General features: G+C 44.0%; 2 protein-coding genes across 4 annotated transcripts; both read left to right on the top strand.

Annotated features, from left to right (window-relative positions):
• The first annotated feature begins 536 nt into the window (after window positions 1-536).
• Window positions 537-17,868, top strand: LOC135399313 (CTTNBP2 N-terminal-like protein). Of its 3 annotated transcripts, XM_064631165.1 has the most exons (8): window positions 537-929; window positions 1,425-1,526; window positions 2,041-2,286; window positions 3,901-4,062; window positions 9,234-9,359; window positions 9,507-9,647; window positions 9,986-10,555; window positions 13,531-17,868. In XM_064631165.1, the coding sequence occupies exons 1-8, from the start codon at window positions 837-839 to the stop codon at window positions 13,546-13,548; spliced, it is 1,458 nt and encodes a 485-aa protein (XP_064487235.1). In that variant the 5' UTR covers window positions 537-836; the 3' UTR covers window positions 13,549-17,868. The 3 variants fall into 3 exon arrangements, with proteins under 3 accessions (XP_064487235.1, XP_064487234.1, XP_064487236.1); XM_064631164.1 differs by having other exon boundaries at window positions 9,986-17,868; XM_064631166.1 differs by lacking the exon at window positions 537-929 and adding an exon at window positions 1,193-1,300 and having other exon boundaries at window positions 9,986-17,868.
• A 3,376-nt stretch (window positions 17,869-21,244) lies between these two features.
• LOC135399314 (dual specificity tyrosine-phosphorylation-regulated kinase 2-like) lies at window positions 21,245-26,440 on the top strand. The gene has a single exon (XM_064631167.1). The coding sequence runs from the start codon at window positions 21,390-21,392 to the stop codon at window positions 22,974-22,976; it is 1,587 nt and encodes a 528-aa protein (XP_064487237.1). The 5' UTR covers window positions 21,245-21,389; the 3' UTR covers window positions 22,977-26,440.
• The last annotated feature ends 664 nt before the right edge of the window (window positions 26,441-27,104 follow it).

The raw sequence follows: 27,104 nt of genomic DNA on the forward strand, positions 1-27,104 counted from the left end.
TTTCTTTCTTTTTTTTTTTACCTATCGTTCATTTCATATCATATTTCAGTTATTACAAATTTGGGAATTTCATTCGATGTTTGCTGTGCCGTTTCATTGCCGAGCTATCTGCCTGCCTATTCGGCGGCATGTTGCTCGAGGTGGAGGGAAGAGTGCTGGGCCAACTTCGCGGGCTGGATTCTGATGTGCGTCTTCGCCGGTCAGGAGGGTGTTGAACCTAGAGTCACTAAATAAGCTACGCTAAATAGCGTAGCTTATTTAGTGACTCTAGTTGAACCGAGGCAAAAAAAAAAAAAACATTAAGAAAGAAAAAGAACGTTGACAAAACTTTGCAAATTGAGGTTTTTTTTTTTTTTTTTTTTTGCTGCGTTGGGAAAGAGTTCCCTACTCGCCTTGCTCTGATATACACCACGCCACCCGCAGTCCGAAAACGAAAATAAAAGTAAATAAAATGCTGCGTTATACTTTTCTTTTTTTTTTTTTACTACACGACGTCTTTCGTTTGGTCTTGCAGGCATGGCTGCACAGCACCGCGGAGGTCCGGTGAAAGCGTGTACTCCCTGAAACTAAATTCTAAATTTACCACACCTCCTCCACCCTCCACTGCTTCCACCACCGCCTCCACTCTCTCATGCCCCTCGCTCTCGACGGTATGAATACAAGATGGCGTGCATCGTCGGTTGAATTGTGAGGGGGTAGCTGTCTTTATGAGGTTTGCCGCTTATCTACAATTTGTTCGAAAAGCTCGACTCAGCCGGCAATCGCGCTGGGTTGAGAATTTTCCACGCGCGTCGTTTTCGAACTGGACTGAGAAGTAACCGCAAATTCGCAACGATATGGCGGGGCGAGGCGTCCTGAAATCGCAGCCAGGATCTGTGGGCGCCTGCTCCTATGAAGGCTTCGAGAAGTTGACGAGTAGCACACTGAAAGTAAGACTTCCCAAGCATGTTCTAATCAAAACGCACGACCTTCACCGTGATACGTTGTAGATCAGCGCTGTGTCAGTTAACGGAACAAGTACCGGGTTTTATATGTAACGGCGGTTGATGTGAAAGTGGGAGATTCCCTTTTGTCTGGAATGTCGATCAGCTGAAATGATTGGTTATACTCTGACCACGTTCTTCGCGTTTGGAAAGGCATGACTGCGTGAACGTGCATGCTTCTAAGCGTAGGTTGTGATTGATGTGATGTGTTGCGCTCGCACCTGGAATTCGACAGTCATCGTTCCCTTGCAGCTTGCAATGATCCCACTCGCGATGCGGAGATCGCGCCTTGATAACGATGGGATTGGTGCTATAAAGTACTTTACTTCTCTTAAGGAATCGAATATCTCCATGTTCGATTGTCACGCAAGTCCAGCCATGTTCCTTGTCACTTGTGGAGTGGTAAATACTGTACTCGTCTTTTCTGTGTTTCATTAACAGCGACATCCTAAGATGGAATTGAGTAAAGCTGACCTGGTTAAACTGTTGAGTGTACTGGAAGGAGAACTTCAAGCGAGAGAAATCGTCATTGCAGTTCTGAAGGTACGAGAAATTTCAGTGCTTGCTTACATCACTGGTTCTTGTATACCCTTTCGTTTTTGACTGTTTGGTAATTTTTGTAATTCAGTGAAGCATCCAAAAGTGATGTGACTTTCATAGGAAGTGGGGGCGGGGAACTTGGAATGGAATATAATGTGTGTTTTTTTTTTCACTGGGCCAGTCCATTGAAATAGGTTTCTTTGTAATGATGACGTTTTGTCCTTGTTACAGCAAGATCAGCTCTACAAATATTGAAGTGGAACCTTACGTTTCAGCCACTAGGCTACCGAGCTTGCGTCTGCAAAAATCAAACATTGTACTTTTCATGCAAAATATTTGTGGCTTCAGTGCATCAACCTGTAGATACGGCTATGTAGGGATGCTCCAGTGGGATTTTTTTATTTTTTTTTTGTGTGTGTGTGTGTGTGTGTATTGCCACTTTCTTCATCTCCTCATATTGTTTGTTGCTTACAGTTCAAAAACAGCAATTAAATAATCTGATTTTTCGTTTTTCCAGGCAGAACAAGTGAAGCAGTTGTTATACCCTAATAAAACTAGCACCAATGGCAATGGTGGAACCGATCCCTGGGCATCACTTCAGAGGGACGTCTTAGGAGCATACGACGGCCGCTTTGACGCAGCAGCTGTCAAGGCTCTGCATGGAATGCAGCTACGGCACCTTGAAAACCTCATTGGCCTGCACAGGCGTGTGCAAAACCGCACGCGGGAAGACCTTAAAGCGATTGAACAGAGATGCACGAAGGTAACTAAAGCATTGTACCTTCCTGCGTTACTAGAAGGGTCGGCTGAAAAGCAATCTACAGTCGCACGTAACTCGCAAACGACAAGAGAAGTTCGAATGAAGCAAAACATGCATGAAAATAATTTCTATTGGCTACAAGAGCAAATTTTACTTTTTGTTGTAGTGACAGTCGCAGTGTGTTGAGCACACAGCATATAAGCTGCCCAGCCTGCGGTCGGCGGCCAGTGAATGGCTGTATAGCTAAGTTCATGTAGCTTTTGTGCAGAATCTGTAATTTTTTTATAAAAAAAAAAAAGTCCATGCAGGTTTAATTGGGATATGAAGGTCATTGACATAATACTTTTTGCGGGAAATATTATTGATTCGTTAGGTGTACATCAACATTATGTTACGTGGTTGGAATAATTCATATTCTCAATTTGCAAATTTTTGTTATTAGTATAATTAGAGGGGCACTAAAATGACAAAACAAGTTCACCTCAAATTAGGTTACACGCTACGTTAATTTCATACTTGTTATCATAATTCAAAACTTTGATTCCATTATGGAGCTACAATCGAAATTACACCGGACTCTTTCTTGCTTCGGCGGTAAAACAGTGAACGTCTTTTCAGCTCGTGCATCTGTGTTTTTAGTCCATGCTGCGCGTGCCACGTTGTGTCCCGGTGAAAAGCATAGTGCGCGTTCGCAAAACGCACTGGTGTCGCTGTCCGATGGATGTGAAGATAAATGTTGTCAGTGGAACATTCGCCAGAACTGTTGTGGGCGACAATTCAGTGAATCGGTATTGAAAAATGCAGCAGTGCGCATCATGCCGCGCATATACGGAGCACTACGATCGGACACGTTCCAAATCCACACGGCCACGATAGGTATGCGCGCGCTTGTCCTGTTGTCTCATTGGATGCCGCCAATCTTTGCCTCCTGGTGATCCCATTCGTTGCCGCCAAAGACCGCTGTGTTTCCATTGCGCTTTTCTTCTAAACGGTAGCGCTGTGTAAACAAATTTTGCTTGCATTATACTAATTGAAACACGGACTTTCATTTGAGAGCAAGTTGTTTTTGCATTTTAGTGCCCCTTTAAGGCCTTGTGTTTTGGGGAGAAACGTTGTAAGACGCATTTTGGCCCCTATTTGCGCCATTGCCACTTTGGGTAGAAGTAACCCCGAAAAGTTTAGACAGAACTGGGAGTGAAACGGAACTGACGAAAGTGTAAATTCAGCCAGCTATACAGGCGCTGGAAGATGATAAACACCTTGCACTCAGCACAGCCGCTTGGCAGCTTATTCATGTGATGTGCGATGCGCTACTCTTCCTATCTTCCACACAAAAATCAGCTCTTTCACGTGCCACTCCTCAAATAAAACCAGATTTTTGTCCCCAGTGTTTGAAAAACATAAAACCAGAAAACACAAAGCCTAAATACTATACATAATCCGGAACCAAGTCGCGTTAGAAGCTCGCAAAAATGCTGCCATTATTTGTTCTGAATTTTTTTAAGAGTGCATGGTTTTCTTCCATTGTGCGCACGTTAGAAGAGACTCGCTACATCGGTGATGGCATGTGTACTTATGTTTGTACTTACATTCCTGTTTCTATGATTTGAATTTCAGCTCTGCAAGGAACTAGAAGATGAGAAGGCGAAAAGAATGCGTGACTTGGTTCAAGGAGGGGGAGATAATGCCTACAGCTTAGAGAAAGAAAGGGATCGCCTTCGCCAAGAAATGGATTTTGAAAGACAGCAGAATCGTCGCCTTGACAAAGATCTGAAGCAGGTAAACATTGACACCTTTTAATAATTCCAAGACGACTTGTCTCTAGCTCTTTCGCCTTGTATTGGGAGACACATTTAGTAAAGATTTGTAAGCACCACATTAATGTAGCTTTTCCAAACTGGATGTGCACGTGAGTTCATGACAGGAGCTGTGAAGCAATTAAGTTGCTATAATTAATTATACTCAATAGAATTAATTGCCATATCTAGATACCTAGAGAAAAGGAGTAACTGTAATTTAACTAGATTTTGCAGTACCCAAGGGACAATCACTTTATGCAGTGGTTTAAATGAGCTTGTTGTAAATTTCTGTACTACATTTAAGCTTTCTGTGCTTATAGCTACTGGTCTTGCATAGGTTTTCGTATCCATATGAAACATTATACAGTCAAGCCCATTTATTACCATCTTTAATATAATGTAACTCTAATACTACGATCAAATTTCTGGTTCCTGTAAGTTTGCCCATTGAAGCACATGTAAACAAGACTTCGATGTAACGATCATCATCAAAGCGCTTGCTCACGTATCGCGATCAGAATTATCCAGGTTGCTGGTAAAGTACGTGAAAAACAAGAATCAAGATTACATTTTTTTTTATTGCGTTCTCATGGACAACTCAGTTCTGATAGTGGAAATGATGATGTCTTATGCAACTGTAATGCTGATGGCTTGCACAGCAATTGATTGATTGATTGATTGACACAGCAATCAATCTCAAAAGAGGTGCGTAACTTCTTGTGGTATCGGCGGTTACACTGTCGTTGGAAAAGCTTTCATGGAATGTGACAAAAAGCTCCTTCAATCTAGAGATAAAACTTTTTCTTGCTTTCAACAGGCATGCATATTCAGTGGCATTCTACTTGTGCTGTTCTACTTCATTGATCTGACCTGTACCAGTGGTTTTGCGAAAGTTCATGTGCAACGATACTCTGACATAGTGACCACATTTCATATTACTGTCAATATCCTTATAAATGGGCTCAACTGTGTACTCGAACAATGTTTAAACTGCGTGTGTGGGCGCTCATCTCATGTAGTCATTGGTATAGATTTTTAACTCCTGTTTTCATAAATTTAATTCTTGGTGCATTGCATGCACCACTTCAATGCTGTATGCCTAGTGCCACAAAACTACTAGTGCGATGTCAGTGTTAGACGTCGTTTCTGATTTTTGGTCGTGTATTCCATTTTCTACAAATAATTTTATCGTTCTAGTCCACGATCTAGATTATGAACTTCTGGAACGTAATGTCTGGCCAAAATGCACACAGTGTATAGCTGCACACCAGTAATTGAATTACATGAGGTTATCGCTGTAACTCAATTACACTTCTTGAGTAATGTAGCTCTGACTATGACACATGCTTTTTTGAAACTTTTTAAAGGCTAATACTAGCAGGTGGAACTACACAAACTGCAGCTTTCTAGAATCTGCAGTGAAATTGCAAAAGTCAACGGCTAGTGTTTGGATATAAGGTCCAGGAAATTGCTAGGAGGTGTTTAGTCACAATGAAGCAACAGTTGTTGCTAAAAGGTCGCAAGGTCTTTCGCTCCAAGCTCCCCATGCCGAAGAGCCTACGAGAACAGGATTTGAGGGAATGCTTTCCATAAACTGTTGTGCCACAGATTCAGTAGTTTTAAATATTTGGCACAAGTTCAAGCCGCCTTCATATAAACACACATTTAAAACAGAAAATGATGCAAGTGTAGTCAACACTGTTCGGATACCTTTTTCTTTATTGCAACACAGCGTTGCGTGTGTTATGTGAACGACGTGCGTTATGTGAGTGTGTGCTCACTTTTAGTGGCCCGTCGAATTTACAACTGGGCAATGAACGCCGAAAAGAAACCAGCCGGACAGCGTGCATTCTAAGGTGATGCCACCCTTCATGTTATACTCTGATGTTGTTATCGTCACTGTGCCCATACAAGGTGAAGCAGTGAGTGACAGAAATAGGACCCCGTGTACCTGTTTGAACGTGACAGTATTTTGATTGTTCATACAGTATACAGGGTGTCCCACCGAAAAAGGGCCAGGGGCTAAAGAAAAAACGGTGTGCTCTACACAAATGGAACGAACTATACGTGCTTGGCAGTTGTGTGGTCTATCAATTTTTTTTTCTTCATCGCCCCTTGTCAATTAATTAGCGATAATTAATTTTCTAACTTTTTTATTATCGGTTTTAGCTCTCAAATGTCAATGAGGAAATTGTAGAACATGTCGAAAAAGACGCAACTGAAGTGGTTCGAGGTTGCTGTGGCTTGTGGTTTCGTTTTTGCCCGGGTTTAAAAATTAGTTTGAGAAGCCGCGCGCACCACAGAGCGCTCCCCATAACTTGGCGCCCGTTCGCGACGTTTGTAGTGCACTCTGATAGGTGTGCCGTGAAGCATGTGAAATATCTTTCTCTTGTGTGACGTGGCCCAAGGATGGTCTCCAAACGTTAATCTCAAGGTCAATGTACGCAGGAGGGCACTGCAATCGTCGCGTGCGGGTGCCGGATTGCCGGACTTTTAAAACCGGGAAAAGCAAAACCACAAGCCATAGCGGCCTCGAACCACTTCAGTTGTGTCTTTTTCGACATATACTACAACTTCCTTATTAACATCTGAGAGCTAAAACCGATAATTAAGAAGTTAGAAAATTAATTACCGCTAATTAATTGACAAGGGGCGATGAAAAAATATTTTTGGATAGACCACACAACTGCCAAGCACGTACATTTGGTTCCATTTGTGTAGAGCACTCCGTTCTTTCTTTAGCCCCTGGCCCTTTTTCGGTGGGACACCCTGTATGTGGAACTTTCAAAGGTGGTTCATCCAAGACACATTGCATGCTCGAAAAGGGTTCGTAGTATGCTATGCAAGTGGGTGAGCTGTCTGCACAGAACCCCAGTTTCCACACAAATTCCCCCATTGCCCGTGGAGTGACCTCATTGGTCCCTCACCCAAATAATGGAGGTAAAATTTCAAGTTGAGGCACATGTGGTTTTTTCTGTGGGCCCAGACCGTCTACAAATGCCCCCAGTCTGCAGTGCTCTGTGTGTGTGTCTTAGGGTTCTTCGTTTTCCGGTTTTATGTTTTTCAAAATGGGGGGGGGGGGGAATTCCCTAGTAGCCCAAAATGTTTTGTAAACGTCGAGAAAAGGTCTAGCCACGATCACATTTTCATCTAGGAGACGTCTTTAATCTGATCTGCAAGACATCTTCTATCCCGGGATAAGTTTACGCTTTCCCTAGTCTTGAAGACGTGTTTCTGGTCGTCCTGAAGATGTCTAAAAAATGTTTAAAACACTTATTTAAATGTCAGAAAATTCAGCCCTGTGCATATCAATCGGGTATAGTTTTGCAGAGATCTGCCTCCTCTTTTTTCTTTTTCTTTTTCCAACCTCAGCCATCGTCACCACACGTTTCATTTTCTCTTTCTCTAAGCAGTACTGCAAGCAACACTGCCACGCGACCTTTCGGCCATAATCGAAGACACAGTCCACCAAGGCAGACATTGTTATGCTCTCACCCTAAAAAGAGAGAGAGAGATTATGGTTTTAATGGCTCAAAAAGCATTTGTGCCATTAAAACCATAATCTCTCTCTCTCTCTCACTCTAAAAAGAGCAAGCTCCCTTTTTACCCCCCTCTATCTCGTTCGCGTAGGGAGACCAGAGCATTGAGTCTAGCATTGGTCTATTCCCTTGGAAAAGGAAAACAGATACTATACATTGTTTGTCTTAGAAACTCACGCAAACTCGATAGTCCTGCTCGCCTCTGAGTCAGAACGAAGGGTGAGGTGTCTAATTTTAGTTAAATTATGCACACAAATAACACTGACGTGGGGAATTGCTTGGAGTATTAACTCGCCATCAACACAACATCTGTGTTTCTTACTGCTTTTGGTTTGAGACAGTCAGCAGGTCCACCGAAAGTAAACTTACTCAGTGCACACAAATCGTCCTCCTTTCAGACACCTCTTGAACAGAGATGGTGAAGACGTGTTATAAACGGAAAGCCGGAACGCCTTGCAAACGTGAACGGAAGACATTTACGGACGTCTTCCTTTAGGATACGTTTTCAACAGATATGACGAAGACGTATTATAAATGGAAAATCGGTACGTCTTATAAACGTACTATAAATTACAGCTTCTAGGCGTTGCGTTGACGTCCTAATCGTCTTCTATCCCAATTTGGCCAAATAAAGACGTCCTTGCGACGTTTTGTGCTACTAGGGTATTTACACAAAAGAACTCTGGGAGAAATCGGGCGCTACGCTCTTTGTTTGATATGTCATCGGGGAATTTTCGGGTGAAACGAAAGGCATATGAAACAAGCCACTGCCGTGACACTGGGACCGGAAACAAGAATATTTATATTTCCGCTCGGAACTGGGATAGTGAATGACCGCGGTATTCAAACACTTGCCCGAGCTCCACAAAAGCTCGTCTTTTTTCTCCTGCAGGAGGGGATTATAAAAGGAGGACAAATAGGTTGTCACAAATAGCTCTCTTTGCCGATATTACGATTCACTTTTCCGACGGTTTACCTAGAACGGCAAGTTGAAGGACGGCAAGGATTTCGGGTAGATATCGCGTTTTACCCAAATTCTTGAAAACTTGTTCGGGGGGAGGGTGAACTGTCGTGAAAAATCTGGTTTAACTCAAAAACGAAGAACCCTAAGCATTCCCTATATTTTAAATGTGCAGTCACTTGGGAGTTTTGGTGAATCGTAAGCACGCCCTGACTTCTTCTACATCTTGTGAATGGGATACGGAGCGCCCAAATCGTAGGGCACTTGCGATTCTCTAAAAGTCTCTAATTTCAGTCACAGTGATATCACTTAAAGTATCAGTGCAATGAGACATAAATAGAGTCTTGTGCTTTAGGGATATGCCTGACTTAACCCTATTTTACAACTCCCGGGATAACACCCGATTTTTACCCACCCACCCCCTTAAGGAAACCCCCTGAATTCTTGAAAACTTGTTTGGGGGGAGGGTGAACTGTCGTGAAAAATCGGGTTTAACCCGAAAACGAAGAACCCTAGTCATCCTTCATAAGTGTTACCCTGAACTGGCGCTTTTAGTCGTTTTGAAATGAGGCTCCAAACAGCTCGGTTTTTAACCCCTTTTAACTCATTAAAATATAATGCGCCAAAGCTAATGCCATTGGGGGATTCCAGGTGAGCGAATGCCTGGAGCAAGAGCGCAGCCGCCAGAAGCAGATTGTACTTCTGTTACTGGCTGAGAGGAAACGTCTCATCCTGCGGCTCATGCAGGAGCGCCAGCGCAGTGAACACCTCCTTCAGGTGAGATGCCAGTTGTTCAGGTTGTTTTTACATTTTTCTGCATCGTCTTTACCCACTTAACTGAAATAGGAGTTCACGATGTAACCGGGTGTAGCTACGACATTTGTTCTAAAGAGCACACCATTGTTTGAATGGTTCGTCACATAGATCTTGAAAGAAGAGAAGAGTCGGTCTGCTGACATGGTGGAAGGACTTGAGGAGGAGAGTAAGAAGTCCCTACAGATGGAAGAAGAGCTAGAACGACAGGCAGCAGAGTTTGAGCTAGAAAGAGAGCGGTATCAGTCACAGGTATGTCGAGCAGTCTGCTTTCTGCATCTAAAGTGTGTTCTGCATGGATCCATGCACACAAGAAAAAAGAAGTGGCTTTTTTTTTTTACATGTACCGTTTGAAGGTTTTACTGTGCAGTGTGATACTTTTCCAACCTTGCCGAACAAGGTGCAGTAGTCTTTTAAGTTAACCCCCTTAAAATAGAGCCCATTGTTTTAGGGCAATAGGTGTGTTTTTTAGGCATTTAGGGAGATTTTTTTTGCACGAATAGAGGGGTGAATAGTGCATTCTACCCTCGACATTACAACCGCCGGTGGTTGAACAGGCTGTACTGAGCCTAATGAATTCACGGTTGTAGGTTGTAGAGTTGAAGGCCCTGAATGCACAACAGCAGCTGGAACTGGAGCGACTGCGCTCTGAAGCAGAGAGAGCTGCTGCCATCACCTCACTCGCCCTCGGAGAAGGCGTTCGCAGCACCACGGTAGTCACACCATCCAGTGCACCGCCTCCAACAATTCGTGCTGCTGTGCCCGCTCCCACCCCGCCTAGGGGTGTGGCAGTGGGACCAAAGGCACCGCCATCCCCTAAGCCCCCCGTTCCCACGGGGGGGCTAGTGCCACAGGTTCCTCCCAAGCCAGGGCAGAGACCGGTTTCTCCGCAGCCCCCTGCACCCCTGACGACTGCGGCGACGGCCACACCGCCCCTGCCAGTGCCATCTGTCGCCTCGGCGCCCACTCCCGGGGCGGTGCCACCCGTCGTCGAGGTAGGAACGATAGTGAGAACACCCCCCAAGAAGGCAGGGGCGCCCGCAGGGGGAGTTGCTGGTCGTCCCACGCCGCCGCCGGTGCCTCCCAACAAGCCAGTGCTACAGAGGAAGGACCTGGGGCCCAAGCCCCCCGTGCCACCACGGACCATGCCAGATGCTCAGGTGGGTGGAGCAGTGGCCGCTCTGGATATCTGCGGACCAGAGTTGGCAGATTTTCAGAGCCTGCTCGTGTCGATGGTGTCAGATAAGTCCGGCGCCAGTTGGACTTCTCCAACTTGAGATCGGGAACTTGTTGGTCGCTGTCTGGACTAACAGTATGGTGGCGACCTTCTAACAAAAATTCGTTTTACATGAGAACTGAGAGATAAGGAAGAAACTAAAAAGGTATGGCAGGAGCAACTTGTCATACATGACAAGTGACAATGACAGCTAGTACATACGTAATCGTGTTTTGAGATTTCTCGTTCCACTTACTGGCAAGGCAATGACTAATCAGTAATGTGTTCATTGGTCGAGCCCAATTTCAAACTCTCGCAGGAGATGAAAGCTGTATCGCTCATCTGATTCTAGACAATGCCGTGCGTCCTTTTCAGAGCGAGCAGGGTGTGTATAGTACCTAGAAATGTACCTAATTTTACCTTGTGCATCGAGCATGTCCTTGCCTGTATCCATGTGTTGCAACTGGTCCCTCCGAATACCCATATGTTGCAATTTACTGCCCTGCCTGCACATGGATGTGCCATTTTGCACGTCACCTAACTTCATCTAACCAAGTTTTACATTGATATGTTGACTGTGTCTGTACAGTGTTTGCATCTATCTATATGTTGTGCATATGTGCACTGCAGCATGCATTGTTGAAATTTCTTACCTTGGTTTTGCAACTTATATAGTACATGGAGCACGGGAATGTTTTCTTGTGGACCTCAGTCTTTACTGAGGGTAAAGCATTGTGCTTTGTTATGCCTTGTTATCTATTTTTACTTTGTTCACCTGGCAGCTGTTTTGTACACTCATTGTTTGTTGTTAGAGACTAAAAGTTGTACTTCTGTTGTGTTACAAATGTTTCATGGCATCAGCATCGAACAGTGAGAGGCTACTCTTACGGTTATGCACAGTCTTCTTGATAATGTACCAGGCATGTGAATTTGCAACACGTGCTGCTGTGTAGTTGCCATAAATGTTCACGTTGAATTAATCTGCATTCTTGTTGCAACACTCTTCATTGCATTCACATTTCAGTGATGATGGTGCGTTAATGTGTGTCACATTTTGTGACATCACAATTACAACAATTAGGTGAAGGCACGCCTTGCTTCCACGATGAATATTCTGACAAGATTGCTTACCCAGCACTGTATGCTGATTTACATTTTGTTGTTTATTACTAAATGGCCTGCATTTTGTCATGAACCTCATCTCCCTGAATGCCTTTTCTCCCTTAGAGTTTGGAATGGCTTCCTCTGGCATGTTTTGCAGCACCTATACACTTGCATCTACCTTTCTTTCTTTCTCTCTCCCCCTCTCTCTTTTTTATTGCAGTTGTATGCACCGCATGGTTCGGAGAGCACCAGCAATTTGGTGTACATGATTTCTATGAAACGTTTGCCTTTCAATGTAAATTATAGCCTTACAGCACTTTCTTGGTGTTTTTGTATAGGATCACACTATGCATTTGTGCTATTCTGGGAATTATAGTTAGCTCTGAGGCCTCATGAAAGAGTTCTTTGAATTCTAACGACACGGAACATTTCTTGACCTGCTACTGAGCTTTCCTTCTGTTTCTAGTTAACTGATTTCAATTGCTCAAAAATGTGCATTTACATCAGGAGTGTATCAGCTAAAACAGTGTACAAGATATCCCATCCTACAGCCATGTAGTTGGAAAATATATACCTGTCAGGGTACCCTCTCTGGGTAAAAAAAAAATCTAGAAACTAAAAAAATCTATCTAGAAATCTGTTTTCAATTGGAGCAGTATCTCACCCTCTGTCCCTGCGTGTTAAATGCTGTCACATATGCTTTCCTGGCACACACTGATGTGTATGCATTGCCTTTCTGAAGAAGGTGGTAGGTGATGGTGGTGGTGGTTGTCTGTGCTTATCTTCTTATCTTTCTGGGGCATTCACTGCTTCGGTCACGATCTGGTGCTCTTTTAGGTTTCATTCACAGGCGACTAATATTCTCCCATGGGCTGTTCCATAATGTGAGCATTCTCATAGGGGAAAGAAAGGTTATACGCTTACACCAGCAAAATTACCTAAGGGTTCAGTGAAAGCCTGTTGGAAGCTTATTTCTTTGCTATGGCCGATGCAAATTCCGAGAGAATATCCTTCGACAGTCAGAAGGAGAATGTTGAACATTTGGTTAGCAGAGACGGACATCTTATACGTGAGGAAATCAATTCGGATTTAGATTACCTTAAAGCAGCAATTAAATAACACTTAGTATTACTTGAAGCCATACTTAGTTGATCAAGTAAGTCTGTCTACAGTGAGCATGCAGAATATTGGCCTTGGAAGCCCGGCCCAATCTGCTTCTGTGACGTGCTTCTTCAACTTTGCTCATCCTTTTGAGGGCTCTCTGAAGGAGTAGGGGGCTGTGCTTAAAATCGTCATCGGCGACTGAGTGATCCCTGACGCTCTATGTCCACATAGCCAGGCAGGAAGAGGAGGCATTAAGCGGGCTTTCTTTACCTATATGACGTCAGTGCAGAGTAGACACCTCTTTCTCGCAGTACGGGTCAGCTGCAATTATTTTTCTAGCGGAAGAACGTGTGGTATTTCTCATACAGCCCACTGCAACTAGAAACACACACACAAAAAAAATATAACAATTGGGCTCTTCAAAAAAACAAACTAACTAAAAATGGGGCTTTCACTGCTTCCTTCGGCCGCATTGTTTCGATCAGCAGCAGTGTTTCGAGGAAGACTTTCCAGGCAGACGACCTTTATGCAGTTAGGAAATTACGCTACTGTGTTCTGTACCAGGCATAACGGTACTACTGCGATAGTGGTTATGGGGACCGCTCACTTTTAAACCGAAGTAGGATGAATGATAGTACACTCTAAAGGGCACCAGTTGCGGTCAGCCTCATTGTGACCCTGAGCTTTTGTTTTCCTTCTCTCCCTTTACAGGGCGGAGTACAGAGGTGATATCCCTGCAGAGGGACAAGCTCACAGTAGGCGAAGCGTGCACACTGATGCGCGTACGTGCTCATAAACGTGTAGGAAGTTACATTCGCGCCTGGACTGCTCTAGGTATCTCTTCTAAGGTGCTGGGGGATTTCTTCACATCTCCACATCGACACACAAAAATTTGGAATGTGTACACTGGATCACTGCACAATGAATTTTTAGGTTATCTGGCTCAGCCTGCCAGCTACAGAGTAGCGGGCTATAAAATTTAGCTGTGACTAGCTAACAGTGGAGTAGCACAGGGTCGAGCCTGTCAATGTACAGTCCTGGTGCGGGCTCACAATGTACAGCCCAGGCCCACAGGCTGAGCCGGGCTCTGGTGTACAGTAGCCAGGGGTGTAACACCTCACTTCTGCTACGTACAAGCTACACCCCTGAGAGACGACCGGTTCAGAACCTGCTCTTACGCGGAGCGTGTTTTTATCCATGGGTTAATGCATCGCGGAAACGTTATTGTACAGCAAGACAAAGCTAACATTCACAAATGTCCTTGCGTTCTTGTTCTCTCCCTCTTTCTCTCTCTATCCTAAAGAAGTAATTTCAGGTCGGCGTAGTTGATGTAACAAGTATTTTGCAAATTTGGCGAGTACAAGATGGAGAGAAAACTAGTATAATTATGCATATTCATACCCCTGTTATGTGAATGTATATATGCAGTTTCTACTTCGGTGAATATTGAAGTTAGACTAGGAAACAAATGCTCTGATGCTTCGGCCTTTGTTTCCTTCGGCATCTTCTATCGCATTTACGGACAATGTGACGTACGCTGCCTTCTGCTCCTCTGTTGTGTCCCTGCTATTTCAGCCTTGTCATTTTGTGTGGCTTTCTCCAGCAGCTTCAGCAGCACCTGTGGCAAAATGCTTTACATTTCCAGAAGGATAGGTACCGTATAAACTGGGTTATAGGTAGGGCCTGACTTTTTTGCATTGAACCAGATATCTCCCCGAATTCCAATCAGGTATCAGGTTTTACCACATATCATACGCACTATTTACTAGCAATTTATACGAATGTGTCATGTAGATATTATTTGAGTGCTACAATAAGTATGCGAAGCACATTTGATGTTACAAGATGCGGTGCTCTAGTACCTATAAATCGTGAAGTATGTATATCTGACCATTATATGCCCTTTAACTGGGGTGGCGTGCTGGACTGGAAGCAAAACATAATATCCTGATAACACCTGAATGGATCAGCAGCACCCAGTTTCACCCCGAATCACAGACTTGAAAATAGCACCCGATTTTGCCCTCCCGAATCTGGAAAAGGCGTTTTACCCGAAAGAGTCAGAAGTAGTGTCATTATCCTTACGTAAGTCAACCCCATTTTCTGAAGAGAGGAAAAAAACTTAAGGAAAAAATATTGCCCATTGACCAGCTTATAAGACTGTAGGGCAGTTTTTGGGGAGCTCTTTTTTTCTAATAAACCTCAACCCATAGTCCGGTTTATACGGTAGTGGTTTTATGCAAGCAAAGACTGATGGGAAAAAAAAAAAGGCTTTTCTGTTTCTTTTCTGAACTGTGACTTTCATGCATATTTTTTTTTATTGTTCCGCGCATAAGGATCCATCACTGTTTGCATCTTATCATTCGAGAGATTATACCTTGGACACAATTATTGTTGGGTTTGCCCCGTTTTCTTGTGACAGTCCAGGACAGTTTCATTACACATCTGCAAGATTTGTAACGAAAACGATGCGATGCACCTAGAATTTGCTGCAGGTTACTGTTTTCATGTGTGTCCTGTGACCTTTCACAAATCACACGAAAGTGAAGGCAGTTTGGCAGTTGAACAGCAGTTGCATTTCGTTGTGTTTGATTGCACTCATTTTTTGTAGATGTCAAGTGTGATGCCAAAAGACAAAATTTATTTCTGTGCCAAAGTTTTGTGGGGTAAAGTGTGGTTGTGTGATGATTGATATCTACAAAGCTGCAGTATCAGTTGTGCTATTGTTTTATCATGGTGTCAGAGCTTTCTTCTTCCGTTTCTTTTTTCCACAAGCTACTGATGCTTTCTTCTATGCATGGAATAACTGTTTATTTAACTGTGGCAGAAAGGATTTGTTTCCATCTTAACTGTCGTCTTCCACCATTGCAAACCGGGGCCATGCCACGAAAATTGAGTGCTATACATACTTTGGAAGCATTGAAGGCAACGCGCCACGTGATATTGTAAAGTGTGTTTCCTGTGGTTGACATTTTCTGTCGACACTGGACTTCTGTTTTATAGGGTGAGCCAAAACGGAAAGAATCGGTATCCCATTATCTGCATGGAAAGGAGTGCTTAAAGTGCCACTATGGAAACTAAAGAATTTCTATTTGTTTTATTTCGTATTTAGCGGCACTTTAAGAAGATTGGAGCATGTGCTTTGAATTGCAGGTGTGACCTAACGGCCTATTGTGTGTGTCGCATAAATTGTTTTTTGAAACATTAACATGCTACATGCAAGAAAACATGAGTTTTCTTCATTCGGTTGCCATGATCAGAGGCCCCAAAACTTTCTAATTGAGACGCTCAGTTTACAGCGTACTTGGACGTAGTATGTGCATGCTAAGGGTTCTGTCACCTGTTACAATTCAGTCGACTGAACGGTCATTAACTGTGGCAGCCAGATCAGGAAAGCTTTTTGGAGTAATGTTGGATGGCCTCATATTTTTCCATGAGGTTGAGATCATCATATTACACCTCCATGCAAAAAGCATTTGTTCCAGTACTTCCTGATTTCCTTTTGACACTGTGAACTATGTTTCAATCGCACACCTTATCTGCTTTTACAAGATCGCTGACTGACGTACATCTGTCTAAAATTAGCAAGAACTGGCTTGGGCAACAGGACCACTTTACAGTTGTGCCATGTTCTTGTGCTAGGCAATTTGTGCTCTGACTAGTCAGCTGTAACGAGCATGCCTTCTGTGCTTACTACTCCTGAATGTATCTGCTTTATTAGTAATATAGGACTTGTTTCACATATTACATGGTGGCATAATTGACGTGGCATTTAGTATGAGAAATTACAAGCGCTAGTTAGCCTGTGATTTGTACATAAGTATTACTGCAGTGACATGTAATTACATAATATCACGTGAACGTTCTATATTTTACCTCCTACGTAACGAAAATTGTTGCATGTAGACTTTCTGCAGTGACACACTTTTGCACAAAGCCATTTAATTTGTAAATATCATTTGTTGAAGAAGTTTGATACTACATATCAGTATATATTATAAGCGAATTAGTGTAGAAGATTTATGCCATACGATTTTTCTTTCACGGTGTCTTTCTGTTACATGAAGGGTGTCTGAGCTCCTAAATGGAAATGGGTCTTGAGGAAGCAGAGAGAATATGTAGTACTGAAGGCAACCTTTGAGAACTCAGTACTAAAATGTACTAAGCGACGCACATAATGAGATATTTGGGGACCCTACAGAAAACAGACACCCAACACATTGTTTTCAGCAGACATAACAATGCCACGCATGAAGTCTGTGGAATGTACTATGCTGCTTTCATCCACTGATGTTATTTGTTAAATCACTGCCACATGGAATTGCCACTGAGAATAGTTTTGCAAAAAATTATAAAGGGTAATGTCTTGTGGTCTTCGGACCAACACGAACGGATGGGCGTGTTGTGTAAAAACATCTTGAAAGGACGCCACTGCAGTCTTTTGTGACTTCTCTTTGCACATGCATTACTTTGCTTCGCCATGTCGAGTGTGTGACATTTAATTTTTGGTATCACACATGGTACAGCACCTAACATTCTTTGTGGTTCATCAATTTGTCAACAGCTTGTCCATTTAATTTGCTTACAGACATGGCAGTCTACTCTGTAACAATGACATACTGGACTCCTGTACATAACCGTTTTTCCAAACACTGCTATGATGTCAATATGTAGCACAAAATCTGTAGTGCAGTTTGTAACTTAATACACCTAACTGGTACTAGTCAACTACCAAGTGTACTTCAATGATGAAACATACGTGGCCCGTCATCTTCCCGTGTGCTAAAAGCTGGTATATGTGTTGAGGGGCCATGTGGCACACACAATTGAAGATTCACGTGGTTGTCAACGCCAGCATAGATGAATGTGCAAAGCATATTTTGCAACATTGAAGCTTTTATTTCTCATAGACGTGATCATTCTATTGATGACCACTGTTCTTGTTATGTATGTGCCTATTCTACAAGATGGTTTTTGTTGTGGTTTTTAATTTCAAAAATTGCCCTTCAGGTTTGGAGTTGCAAATAGCAATAAAAGTAAAATGACATACTTTTTTTGTCCATACCATTGAGAAGCATTTTTTGTTTCTTTTCACATTGTTTGTGGCGTTCGGGGTACATGGCACCTTTGAACCGTGAGATGAAATTGCTGGTATGGTTTGCTGTTTTACAGAACATTAATATGATTTCAACTCATGTTCTGAAAGGTAGGCACAGCACATTTGGGGAATAGAATGCATTACGCTACCTCCGTTGCTGACATGATAATGTCTCTCCTGTCCACGGGGTGTCATAAGATGGGGGCAACGGGGGCATATACCCCCTGATCTCAGACTATCGGGGCTTCGTGCCCCCTTCCATGCACAGAGATCAGGTGGGGTGTCTGGTATTTTTACAAGAGCGGCATATTCACTTGTATGAGCTTTGCTTCCAGCAGGGAATGGCTTTGCTTCTTCTTCTTTCCTTTTTTTTTTAGTGGTAGAGTAAATCTGGTACTTTGCATAAACACATTCACTGGTACTGTAGCTACTACCATAACACATGCCTATATCCCAGTGATGAGAACTACTTGAGCTAAGGAGTACTCAGGTGCTACTTTAAGTACATTTCAAACTTTATACAGTGAAACCTCCTTATCTTGGACACCCGCGGTGCAGCCGAAGTGTGTCGTACTTAAGGAAGTGCCCAAGTTGCAGAATACGAGGGAAACAAAAAATGGAAAAGATCACAGCTGTGTTGCTGGAAATGTCCCCTTCTTCAATTCATGGTCATTAGAGGTACCTGGTACTTCTCTACCCACTCTTCACTGATAATTATTGCTGATTTTGGTAGATTCAATTCTGTGCAGATTCCACTCAATGGCATTACCTTTGGAGCTTTTCGAGCAGCGTGCAGCTTGCTTGAAAATTTAAACCCACTTGGAATTAAGCCCAAGGACTTGTCTTTGAAGCGTCAGCCCACTTTCCATTGCCCTGGTGCAGTGCGCGTTCAAAGGCTCTAGACAAACCGAAGACAAGTGCTCACACAAAGAATAGTTACAGCGTAGAGTGACGGCACCCGTTTTTGGACTCGAAAAACTAAAACAACAAAATGCTGAGACCAGTATAGGAGAAAAAAAAGGGAGAAAGTCAAGGGCACTGACTCATTTTGGGTTTTGTTGGTGCAAAGATGGGCTGAGATTGAGGTAATTTGGCCAGGGTTTTGTCCGATTTAGCAGGGACTACTTCCGGGATAGGGAAGTGTCCGACATAGAGAATTTCGTCCCCATGTAGTTTCAATGGGAGCTTGCCAGTGCGATGAAATCTTGTCCGACATGGGGAGTTGTCCGAGGTAGGGAGGTGTCAGACTTTGGGGGTTTTACTGTATTTTGTGCCGTACTTAAAGTACTTCTTTGGAGTCTTTCCTGTCAAGTACTCAAGTGCCCAGCTAGTACTGTTCTCTCTTGACTTGAGTCTTTTTTTTCCCTGATGTTATGCCTTCTTGCATTTTATACTGGATGGATCAGTCGAGATATAATAATGCATTGTACCAGCACAGCACAGATCAGCTGATCACCCATGTGCATTTGTGTCAGTTCATGTTCACAAGTCAGCAGTTAACTAGAAGGACTTCATAACTAGTGCTTGCTAGAAATGCTTACTGAAAGTTTGCTGAAACATTAAGCATAGTTACCATATCACATTCAAGTACCAAACGGTGAAGCACTAAGTGATTTTAACTACAATATTGATGCTCGATGCCAGCTGGTTGCATAGTGGTTTGTTTTTTTGCCCAGCATACCCTGTAAATTCTGGGCAACAGCTGCAAAAAAGCTGCAAAACTGCATAGGTGTATCAGCCCCACCCCTTAAAAAATAATGCAGGTTGGTCGGTCTGGTGCATGGAATACGCAGATTGTTGTAGCCTGCTGCCACTTTTCATCAGCCTTTTTGTGCCAAAATATGCTGAAAGAAGACTCTTGCATTGTAGAAAAACTAATGCTGGAGGCAGAGGAACCTTTGTAGGGTCTGTGGCACGGGTTGAATAGTCAAATTTGTATGGCATTTTTCCAAGCTTGTAATCTTCACAAATTTTGTGGAGCACAGCAACTAGAGCTCTTCCTATGTTGCAGGAAGGACGAGATACAACATCTAAAAATTTGGCACATCCTTCTGGATGTTACTCAGCTGGAGGCAGTGGCGGACCCGGGGAGGAGGGGGTGGGGGGCGATCGCCCCACCTACAACCAGAAAATATTAGTTTGTACATTGGATTTCCCTCTCTCCCCTCCACCACTACGCGCTTCGACAAAGTAACCGCCCCCCCCCCCCCCCTAACCGAGGGTCTGGATCCGCCCCCGGCTGGGGTAGGGATAATTGGCACTTCTGTCACAAGTCACTCTAATTTGTCATTTCTTTCAATTTGCAACAGAAGCCTTTTTTATTGTTTCTTTTTATTTCATTTTTTAATGAAAAGTATTTGAAGTGTAAGTCATCATCGATGCAGAAACGGCGACGTCATTCTGTCGTCTGCTTGGCGAATCCATTATGATGCTCCAGAATACACGCGCAAGTAAGTATGGCACTGATGTAATGCTTGTGCGGGTGTTCTACAATACAAAGGATACCCTTGACGCGCTAGCTCTTGCGGTCACAAGTGGGACACCGTCCATTGTGAATGAGGCCGGGGAGGTGAAATTTCGGCCAAGGTTAGGGTCCGTGACAGTGGAAATAAGGGAAATACAGGCTAGATGGTGGGATACATGCGACACGCAACACGGCCCAACTGCCACGTTCTTTAATTTTTTCTTATGAAGGTTAGGGTCGTCATCCCAACGTATTTCCTCGTCGTGACCACACGCCCCATGTCACGCACGCTCCGATTAAAAGCGAGTAGTACGACACAAGCGGCCGTGATCATGCAACATCAGAGTGTCATCCCACTCCGACGCTGACAACTTTCTGATGACACTGCGAGTGGGCATGAGCAAAACAAAGGAAGCGATAAGGAGAAGCCGAGGGCGGGAGCCCGAACAATGAACTTCGTGGACTTTTCCCTTTGTTGTAGAGGAGCGCTGTAACATGAAGCCACATGAAGCAATCAAATATTTGCTTTCATCACAGCATTGCCCTGCTATGTTGGTGATAGAACTGTCACAACCCGAAGCAGTAAATGGAGGACAGGATTTAATGTGCTGCAAATACGGAAGGTGCAAAACCTGCCGTTTCCAAAATAAACGTATAAAGAACTCCCGCCACCTAGCAGGACGCAAGAGAACCGGAGGGTATTTCCGCCGCCGCGGCGACGTCGCCCTCCTCGGCGAGTGCGTTACTCCTAGGCCATTCTCCTTGCGGTCAGCTGATTGGGCGTCGCACCGAGAGGCAGGTTGTCATTGGCCCGCTCTATCCCACGTGATGCGAGGGAGCTTCTGCTATTCGACGGCAGTCTTGGCGCTCGTGACGTGACGTGGCCCCCATAGCAACAAGGCAGACGGATAATGGTGGTCCAGTGCAGCACAGCAGAAGCGGGCCGTCCATGTCACCGGTAAGCCTCGTCAGTTTGTTGCTTGGAGGTACGGGGGCCCTGGGGCTGCTATGACCACAAAGGAAGGCCCCACGATGCCCCTGTCGCGTACGCGATCCCTCATCGCCAACATGAATGGATCGGCGCCATCGGAGACTGGATACTTCACGGAGAAGAATAACAATAACAACACGAGTAGCTTGCTCTTACCTCCCATCAAGAGCCAGACGATCGCCGGCTTCAAGATTCAATCCAGTGTGAACAAGTTGTTCGAAGTGGAGGCACAGAATGGCGATTCCGCGGATAACAAGAATGGGAAAACATTGGTTGCGACGCCGGAGCAGGTGATGAAGCTGTATATGCACAAGTTGACGCCGTACGAACACCATGAGATATTTAACTACCCAGAAATCTATTTCATCGGAGCTAACGCTAAGAAACGTCAGGGCATCCTGGGCACTCCAAACAACTGTGGCTACGACGACGACCAAGGATCTTACATGCACGTGGCCCACGACCACATCGGGTATCGCTTCGAAATGCTCAAGGTGATTGGTAAAGGGAGTTTCGGCCAAGTAGTGAAAGCGTATGACCACAAGAACCACCAGCACGTCGCTCTCAAGATGGTTCGTAACGAGAAGCGTTTCCATCGGCAGGCTCAGGAAGAGATCCGCATTCTGGACCACCTCCGCAAGCAGGATCGCGACAATACGATGAATATGATACATATGCTGGAACACTTCACCTTTCGCAGTCACACCTGCATCACATTTGAACTGCTCAGCATCAACCTCTATGAACTCATCAAAAAGAACAAGTTCCAGGGTTTCTCTCTTCAGCTCGTGCGAAAGTTTGCCCACTCCCTCCTTCAGTGCTTGGACGCTTTGCACCGGAACCGCATCATACACTGCGATCTGAAACCCGAAAATGTTCTACTCAAGCAGCAGGGACGATCTGGTATAAAAGTAATCGACTTTGGTTCGTCGTGCTTCGAACATCAACGTGTATATACTTATATTCAGTCACGGTTTTATCGAGCTCCCGAAGTGATATTAGGTGCCAAGTACGGCATGCCTATTGACATGTGGAGCTTAGGTTGCATTTTGGCCGAGCTTCTCACGGGCTACCCGCTTTTACCGGGCGAAGACGAAGCCGACCAGCTTGCTTGTATTATGGAATTACTAGGATCTCCACCGCAGAAGCTGCTGGACCAGTCGAAACGGGCCAAGAACTTCATTAGTTCCAAAGGCTATCCGCGGTACTGCACTGTCACTACGCTACCCGACGGTTCAGTCGTGCTTGGGGCTGGACGTTCTCGACGGGGCAAACTTCGCGGCCCTCCCGGATCAAAAGCGTGGACGACTGCTTTGAAAGGTTGCGACGATCCTTTGTTCATCGACTTTCTCAAGCGTTGCCTCGAGTGGGACCCTGCGGCCCGCATGACGCCCAGCGCTGCGCTAAGGCACGCGTGGTTACGACGTCGTCTGCCACGAACGCCGCAGACGACGACGACTTCCAGTGACTCGACGCAGCGGTCGGTGCCTTCGTCACGTTCCGCGGTCTTCAAGGCGAACACAGCGGCCAAGGCGAACCGACTCGGGGACGAACTTGCATCCACGTTAAAGTTGCCGCAGATATCCGGCAATCCGGTTTCGTGACGCGGGCAGCTCGGCGGAGTTCAAAATTGACAATCGCCACTTCACAGTGGACACTTGTTTCAGGAACCTTCCTTTTGTGGATACCACGGCTCGATCCCATATTCCGGATTATCCGATCCCTGGCTGGATGGATTTCGTGCCGGATTATCTCAGCTCTGTGCGTGTTTGTGCGTGAGAGATGTATACGCAAACACAAAACAAAAAAAAGTCGTGGTGACGAGTAGGTTTTCTGTTTAAAGAAAGAGAGGCCGTGAACCTCAAAAGCCAGCGGGATATCTGGATTACTACTCCATGTGGACGGTGGCAAGTCTCAATACAGAAATTCTCTCAGAAACCTTTTACGATGTCATAGTCAACCAGTGCGTTATGAAAGTAGTACCAGCTTTGGTAACGCATTTTTCTTGTTCCTCTTATCCTCTTCAGTGTCCCTATTATTTTGGTCCCTTCACCCCTTTATTGGGTGGAGGGAATCGGTTTTTCGTTTCTTTTTTTTTTTCTTCATGAGAATCATAATTTATGAATGAGTGACTTAGTTATGACTAATAGGTTGTCCTGCCACTTTTTCTGCTTTCAGTGTGTGTGTGTTTTACTATTTTCAATGGGGAATGGGTCGTTTTCGAGAATAATTGTGCCGATCTGTGATATTTTAATGGATCTTTACTCTTTTATCATCTCTTGGCAACACCTTTTTTTAAACTCTACAAGCAGTTCTGCTGTGATCTCTTAACGTGTCCAGTCGTCTGCCAAGAGGCAAGGAATAAATGCGATTGGTTTTAGCTATTTGCAAAATTGACAACTAGTTCACGCAGGGACGTAAAACTTAATTTTGAGGACACATTTGTTAGTTTTAAGCCTAACTCTTTAACAGATAAAAATCAAGTTTCCACCACTTTGTGATGTGTTCCTGGTTAGAAAGTGGCTGTCAGGGTATTAAAAAAAAAAAAGAAAGGTTGTAGTTCTAAAGTTAGATCTGGGCATGACAATGTGCAAGTTTCAGACAGGAGACGGTATGGAATAATGTGACAGTCGATCTGGCATACACAGTAAGGATAAGTGCAGGATTCTAGGGTCGTAGGGATAATGTTGATATCTGGCTGGTCTGTTTCAAAATTGTGAGTTTTTTTCTTTTATACCCTGTTGTTGTAGCCAACTGTAAGACTGGCATGCCTCGAGATATAGCAAGACCTTAGGATCGATGGAGTGTATGGGCAGAATACATTGTGGTACAGTGTTTGCACAGCACAATCACTGAGCTAGGATGACTCGAACAGTGTTCAGAACACCTGTTCTGAAGTCTGGGGTATTGCATGCCATTCTAAGGCTGGCCACTACCACACCAGTGGTATGTAACTTTGTGTGGTAAATTCTACCAAAGAACAAAGAGGTCCAAGGTTTGGCCATTGTGTTCAAGTAACTACTGCCATTACATTATAGTTACTCCTACGAGGGAACTTTTTTCTTTAGCCGAAATGTTTTTTGTGGATTTTACTTTGAAGTCGCAATGCAATATTATTTGAGAATGTGCTGGTCTGTGCACACCGTCAGTCACATGCAAGTTTGTCTTTGTGTCTTATGGATATCCTATAATCTCTCTGTGGTGTGACAGGACATTTTTTGAAGTGTTAATGTCGAGTGTGTCGGTGAAGCAGCATCGTTAAAAAAAAAGTGTGTAATCAGTGCTGCTGGTAAAGACAGCAGCTGTACAGTGCAGGAGCAGAGCCAAAACGTTACGTAGAAGTAGTGGAACCGCTGAAGAAGAAGGAAGGTCAAAATTCGTTTCTGAAGATCAAGTTTTAAATTGCAAATCAGTTTGCGTACACATGTATAATGATCTTAAGCTGATAAGTCTTGCCTGTCCAATGGCAGCATTCGATAGCGACAATGTCGTAGCACAACTGGAGGGACTGTTCTAGACAGACCTATCTAGTGGACTTATGGCATTTGTGTCCCAAGCAGTATGGTATGTAAATAGTTATCCTTAAATGATGTGCAGGGTGCTCCAAGGAAAGTCCACTGCCAGGAGGGTGAAGGACAGTACTGTCCTTCAATTCCAAAGAGAGGTGCTGCCAGTAGTCTCGAGATGGAAATAAATTAATGCTGGGGGGGTCACGACTTGTTGAAGAAAAGTGATATGATATGACATGACAGTGTGTATTGCACAGCTTTTTTTTTCTTGGTAGAATCAAAGTGTCTGCTGTAGCAGGCATCGCTGACCTTGCCTGCACTAGCAGCGCGTAAAAATTGTAAAGTATTATAAATGTCTAATGTTTTTTTTTTAAATGATAGGTTTTGTACTCTTTACAATCATGTATCTCTTGGGAACATTATAAAGCATCCCGTGTAAGGCAAGTTAATCTTCTGAGGAACCAATAGCATTGATGTGATGAACCAATAGCTAGGTATGCCCTTTGATTAAGCCATAACATTCTATGACCAAGGGTTGTCCAGAGAAACGCATCTTTCTCTATTACCATTTTGTCGAGAATATTCGAAGTCAGGTAGTACTGTTCCAGTTGCCACGCACAGAACATGCCTTGATCATAAGCACACACAAAAAAAAGAGAGAGAGAAAAGGGCTCCAAATGTTTTAGAATTTTTTTTCTTCTTCTTCCTCTTCTGTTATAGCGTTTGAGCAAAACTGTGAATGTAAATCCACAAAATAATGTGCCGTGTGTAAATACCTACCTTTGCACTACATTGTGTAGCGAGTCTACGACACTACAGAGTCTCGCGGAAAGCTTGTGTCCACGAAATCCTCATCTTACTAGCTGTAGCCTAACAAGTAGTCTGTTGAACAGCCTAGCAGCTTCTTCTCATGTGTTGCATGACGGGGGAACCAGTTGCCCTGTTTGGCCAATCTCTCCTTTTCACTAGCCAGTGTTGAACAGAGTCTGCGTAGGTGATCAAACTGTGCTAGTAGCTAGTCGCTTGGGACTGTCTTCCAAGAACATATTTTTGTAAGAAAATGGTAGCTCACAGAGTTCAGTGTCTGAACGCCTGTTCAGCGCGATCCCCGTAGCTTGTTTTGAGAAAAAATACTAATGTTCAGTGCCACTTAACAAAACAAAAAAATCTCCCTTGTTGTTCTGGTGCTACTCAAGAACAAAGAAGAAGTGAGATCAACTCATGTTGGAAGGGACGCTGGACTTTGTGGTGTTTGGAACAGACGTGCGTCGTTCAAAGTCATCCAGCCTTAAATGCAAGGTGTGCGGGACCTGTGTGAACATGAACATGGACAACCGTGTGAAGGGATTTGCCTGCATTCCCTCGTGCAGCTAACTGTTGCGAGAGAACACAGGACTTTTTTCTCTTTTGTACAGCTGTGTATCGTGGTGGCATATGTGTGTGTGTGTGCGTTTAACGTGTCCTAGTGTGACGGGCCACGTAAGTTTGTAATGCAGTTCTCGTGAGACGACTAACGGTGTACATAGTCGAACTGGAATTAAATGACAAAATGACTTTTACAGTGAACTTTGTGTTTCACTTTTATTATTGCTGTTTGATATTTTTAGTATGGGTCAACCGCGTACCTTTTGTGTTTCCGAAATTGTAATCCTTCGCAAGGCTGTGAGAGGCTAGTCCTTGGTTGTGGTACTATATCCTGTCACGGTACTATATCCTAAGACCTAAAAGTTCTCCAAAGAAAAGCTCTGAAATTCTGACGCCCAGCGTACAACTGTCTCTTATAGTTACTGTCATTGCACTTTCCTTTCTTTCTTTTTTTCTTCTCTTCTTTTATGTCAGCTACTTTCTGACACAATGTTAGCCAGTCCCTCTTTTAAAAGTGGATCGGGCATACTTTTTCTGCTTCTGTACTGCAATCATCCCACTGTGAACCTTTCATAAGGGTCTTGGTGCTCAAAATGAAACAATTTTGGATTGTTGAAACCCTTATATTGCACAGTTTTTTTTTTAACTAATTTTTTAACTGTAACACGTATGTTCTTATACAGATATGGCTCCCCCACAACATTTGTCACAAAGGTCTATGTCCTACCACACTTTGTGCCCCCAGGCATCATATACCTTAGCCTGTCGAGCAGCTAGTATTTTTCGCCATATGTTTTCATTACCTGCTTTGGATCGGGGGGGGGAGAAAACTCCCACTTCAAACATACAAGACGTCAC

This window comes from Ornithodoros turicata, chromosome 6 (genome assembly GCF_037126465.1).
Source record: "Ornithodoros turicata isolate Travis chromosome 6, ASM3712646v1, whole genome shotgun sequence".
Taxonomy (NCBI): domain Eukaryota; kingdom Metazoa; phylum Arthropoda; class Arachnida; order Ixodida; family Argasidae; genus Ornithodoros; species Ornithodoros turicata.